The sequence below is a fragment of the Lottia gigantea genome (assembly GCF_000327385.1).
Source record: "Lottia gigantea unplaced genomic scaffold LOTGIsca_71, whole genome shotgun sequence".
Lineage (NCBI taxonomy): Eukaryota > Metazoa > Mollusca > Gastropoda > Lottiidae > Lottia > Lottia gigantea.
Genome location: NW_008710397.1, coordinates 324114 through 329315, shown reverse-complemented (window position 1 = coordinate 329315; position 5202 = coordinate 324114). Strand labels below are relative to the sequence as shown.

At 33.7% G+C, this 5202-nt stretch overlaps 1 protein-coding gene across 1 annotated transcript; it reads right to left on the bottom strand.

Annotated features, from left to right (window-relative positions):
• Positions 1-1188: 1188 nt before the first annotated feature.
• On the bottom strand, positions 1189-2133 carry LOTGIDRAFT_94839 (hypothetical protein; the record flags this gene model as incomplete). The annotated part of the gene is made up of 1 exon (XM_009065832.1): positions 1189-2133. A coding segment is annotated over one exon (945 nt), but the record flags the coding sequence as incomplete, so codon positions are not given.
• Positions 2134-5202: the final 3069 nt, after the last annotated feature.

The following is a 5202-nucleotide window of genomic DNA, read 5'->3' as shown; positions in this document are numbered from 1 at the left end:
TTTCTCTTCAAATTTGCTCTACAAAATGATCTTAATTTTTAGTCTGGATTTCTGTTGATTTTAAGAAATCAAAGCACTTTTTCGCCATTTTGGTGGTTGATTTCAATGTTTAATGTAAGTAGTCTGTAGAAGTACTAGTAATGTTCAAAAATCGCATAATTCCTTCCAAAATATCTCAAATTAGGAATTTCTTTTCCTATTTCTTTTTCATATATGGCTCGTCCTTTTAACCTTTAATGCAGATAATTCTGAACACACATGGATTTGAAGGCTCAAATTTCGTCTGTGAACACTATTACTGATTGGCTTAGCAAAAAAATTCCTGTTTCTGAGACTAAAGTATGATTAGTGAAAAATGACGCATTTGTCCTTCTAATTAGAGATATTTCATAGAAAGTCAACAAGTTTTTTTTTAATGTGAATTTGCACTTTAAAGCAAAGTACTTGATTTTTTATATACTTTTATATGACATATTTCTCTATAATTTTAAAATAAAAAAAAGAAATGTCATGTTGTTCTCTTTAAATTAAATCAGATCAAATCTTTTATTAAATCTGATTAGAGATGTTTCCAGTCAAACTCGAGCGCTTTCTTTCGTTAACTTTATTTTGTGTTAATTTTAGTAGACACAGTTTTCTGAACAAAAACGATTATAAATAAACAAATTTTGTAAATTGTTGCTTTCAGTCCTTTGCTTGGATGTTTATTTTTTAGAATCTCTGGACTGGGCCAGTGGCTCAACTAGGTGATTGGGGCCCAACCTGGGAATGTTTTTACAACATACGCTCTCCAGCATTTTTTCTGGGGGTGGACTTGGTTAAACCAATTCCTATGGTAGTAAAGCCACTGGTCAGGGCACAGATAGTGTCTTCATTGACCCGAGAGTCCAGAAAAAAACGACAAAAAATCATCTCATTACATGTATATGGAGAGACATAATTAAAAACTGTATTTGGGTCATTTCACCATCCCATGATTTACAGAATGTGATACCAAAAGGTGAATTCCATGACATCAGAAACAAATTTCGTTACACGAATCCAACACACTTAAATGATGAAAACGATTTATGGCACAAAAAAAATTTAGAATGCTTTCGAGGCATTCGCTGTGTGTTCAGTCAGATTAATACCAGCCGATGCTGTCACAGTGTCTTCTACTGGTCTATGTGTTCGTTTCCGCATGAAGTACATTTCAATGAACCGGGAGCGAAATTGCTGGCTCATACTACAATAAAGCACAAAATTGATTGCGTTATTTAATAAGGCAATAAAATCCATTAGATCACCCAGAAGGTTATATACGTTGTTATGAAACTGAGGGATGGCAGCTGTAACGAGAATAAGAATGCCTTGTGGAAGTTCGGTAATAAGAAACAAGACTATAACAACTAGTAACATTCGGGTTGTAGTTGTTTGTTTAGAGATGGCCCTCGATTTTTTCCCAGCAGCCACAAGCCTGCGCATGCGATGTCGATTTTTGTAATGTATTGTATATACTAAAGACACACTAAATATAGACATTAAAAGGCACGGTACAATTTTAGCCACCACTGCATAAAGTAAAGTATTTATCAAAGCCATTTTGTCGGTGCTGGGATCTTTCGGTGTCATGTCTTTTAATCCATATATGGTCGTATTACGCGGGCCTTGAACTGATTGGATTTTGTTAGTCAGATAGTTGGGAATTAGAACAATGATTGAGAAAATGTACACAACCACGGTTATTACCTTCACATGTTTTAAGCGACGTTGTTTGGCTAGAACGCCTCGACTCGTTGATCTCATCTGCATAAAGCGGAACACTGATAATGAAACACCCAACCAATTAGAAATAGTGTGAGTTGTAGCGGCACTATTGACTACGAAGATCATATAAAGTATCCAATTATACGTGTATTTCTCAGGAGTCTCGAATGGTGATGTATTCGGACAATAAAAGTGAATGGCAAACGGAATGTATGGCACCATCGTTAAAATGTCAGCCACAGCTAACCACGTCAGCAAGATGTTGGTAGGAGTTCTCATATCTTTTCGTGTTAAAACAGATATATTGAATATATTGGTGCTGATGCCAAATATACACACTATAATACTGGCATAACCATGGAAATTAGAAAACCATTGGTGAAATCTGGTAATCGAATCGATGGAATCGTCCACTGGAAACCCAAGAGAGTCGTTAAAATCGTACAAAAATGATTCATTGATAAACATGATTAAAGACTGGTCTGTGGTTCACATGAGTGTAAACCCTTCTACGATTTGATTACTTGAATAACTTTAAATCTGGCTGTATTTGCTTTCCAGACTGCTCGATACACCATCCATATTCTGATTGATCTCAGTAGACTGCCTGTAAGAAGATAATGTAAAATTACTGTCAAGATGGTAATACAATAAAATTAACTTGAACAATACCACAGTCTCTTTGATTTATATTTCATTCATCGTGGTAAACCACTGTTAAACAATAGGCCCATTGACTCTGATGAATGGAACTGAAGTTTAAGACATAGCATGAAATAAATCACTATATCTTGATATTCAAGTCATGTGTAATTTAAGTGTTGGCCAATTACTACTAAATCTATATATTCATGGTACAAAACACCAATTGTGTTATACACTGTACATGTTAAGATCTTTTGACAGTACAAAATTTCCCCCATTGCACACTGTGTGGTGTTTTATTTGTAAGCATAAGCCCAATTAGGTGCCTTAAATTCTGCTTTAACAGTTTTCTTACAGCTTCCAAAAAGCATAACAAACTTTCAAAGTTTACGTGAGTTTTTAAACAGTTTTGGCGTTAAACAATCAATGGCTGGATTTTTTTAGTTAAAACCTTCAGATATAAACGACATATATCTCTAGAGTTTTCACAAATTTGAGCAACAAAAATTTTTGACTACCAAAAAAAAAAAAAACTGGAATGTCCCTTTAAAAAAAGTATGAATTGTCATTGTGTAAGTATGAACAAAGATATTTGACAGTTTTGTGAAGCATTGTTTTATATTAACAGGCCATTTATAAGGTACTTTAATCATTGAAACATAACAAACATAAACATCAATTATACATGTCAAAGAACGTTTCGCCCCAGAGAATTTTCATTTGTTTCCTTTAAAACTCTTGTGTGGGTTAAAAGCAACAGAAAGAAAAACTGTTTTCAAAAGGATAACAACTAAGGTTCATGAGGAAGCTTTCTATCATTAAATCCTTTTGGCATTGATATATCATACCAAATTACTGCTGGGTCGAGTAGAGTAACGAGATCACCAGCTGTCCGAGATTACATCCTATGACCACAATTCAACCAAGCAAATGACATCATTGGCCCTGATTGGTGCCTGGCCCACTTCAATTTTACTAGTGTAAACGGAATAAAGCAAGCCAATTTAATCTGGGCCTGGCATCGCCTGGCATCGCTGGATCGGAGCCTGGCCCACTTCAATTTTACTAGTGTTGTTATTGTTTGCCATTTTGACTCCTCGTGAACCTTTTTTTGTAATCTTTTTAATTAGAGAGCGCACCCTTATTTCCATTTAAAGTGGGCCTGGTCCAGATCACAGAACGCCAGTGTAAACAGACGTTTTGAGCGGAGCCTCTTTATCGGGGCCTAGTGTAAAAGAGGGTATAAGCATTAAAATCACATTTAAAGCCATTTCTAAAACTTTAAAAATAATTTGAAGGCTAAGTTGAAATAGTATAATCTTTGTCAAAATTTGACTTGGTAGAAAATGGCAGTGTTATTTCCATGTTAGAACCATACGTAATTTCGTAAGGAACTTTATTGTGAAACCAACCTGTTAAGAAGTTGTTGACACTGCTATCTTTTGATTTGTACTAGCAGCTGGTCGTGCTGTATCCTGCTTCGATCGTCTGTAACTCATAATGTTTTTGCTTTTTCCATATGAACACTGAAATGAGAGAAAAAAAAAAAACGTGTCAAACTTTTTTGATCATCCAAATGACATAAAATTCCCATGGTTTCACAACTTCTTTTAAAATCACAGCAGAATCATTCCATAGGCAGAGCACGAGAACTGACGTTGCAGTTGATGTTCCCTGTAGGTTAAGAGATCATCACTGACACGGTAAAACCAAGGTGGAAAATCTGAAGGTATCATCTAAACTTTGTGGGGATTGGACCTTGGACTACTAGACGATCGTTTAACTCACAAGTTATTCTGAAGCACAATATTCATTAAATGGTATTGTAATAAGATTTGAACGACATTTCATCGACATTAGATTCATTGTTGTTCTGTTATTACCTGCTTTTCTTAATTGCTACTTCATGGCTAACACCTTTTTTTTTGCTTTATATTCCCATGTTTACTCCCTCTTTCTTCTTCATCTGATGACAACACGTGTAAATTGTGTTGAAATGTTATGTATTTTGTTATTAAAGAAGCGTGTTATACCATAATATATTCCCTTGTGTTTTTCTGTTACATGGCACTATAATATATGTATTGAGACTTGTTTATGTGATTTCCTTACATCCAGGCATACAATGGAATAAAAGCAAAAAAGAAATGAAAAATAATAACAAGAATAACTGGAATCCAGTTTTGTTTACAGTAGAAGATTGACATTGACTCTACTTATCCCCTTAATCCTCAGTTTAATAGAAATTATATACATGATTCTAATGTTAATAAGCATCTATACAACTTTTAAACACTGACTATTGTTGATGTGTTTTCAATTGCTGATAATATTTGTATAAACTGTTATAAAATATCAACTTCAATATTGAAATGACAGTCTGAGTCTTATTGTTGGTGAAAATGCAAACATAAGCACTTATGAGCGACATTTCTTATCAATTACATAACTTCTAGCAAGAGACTCACACAACATCGAGTTCATAAAGCATTAATAAAGTATTAATAAAGCATTAATAAAGTGTTCATAAAGCATTGATAAAGTATTAATAAAGCATTAATAAAGTGTTCATAAAGCATTGATAAAGTGTTCATAAAGCATTAATGAAGTGTTCATAAAGCATTAATAAGTGTTTATACAGCATTAATAAAGTGTCCATAAAGCATTAATAAAGTGTTCATAAAACATTAATAAAGTGTTCATAAAGCATTAATAACGTGTTCATAAAGTGTTCATAAAGCATTAATAAAGTGTTCATAAAGCATTAATAAAGTGTTCATAAAGCATTAATAAAGAGCTATATGATTT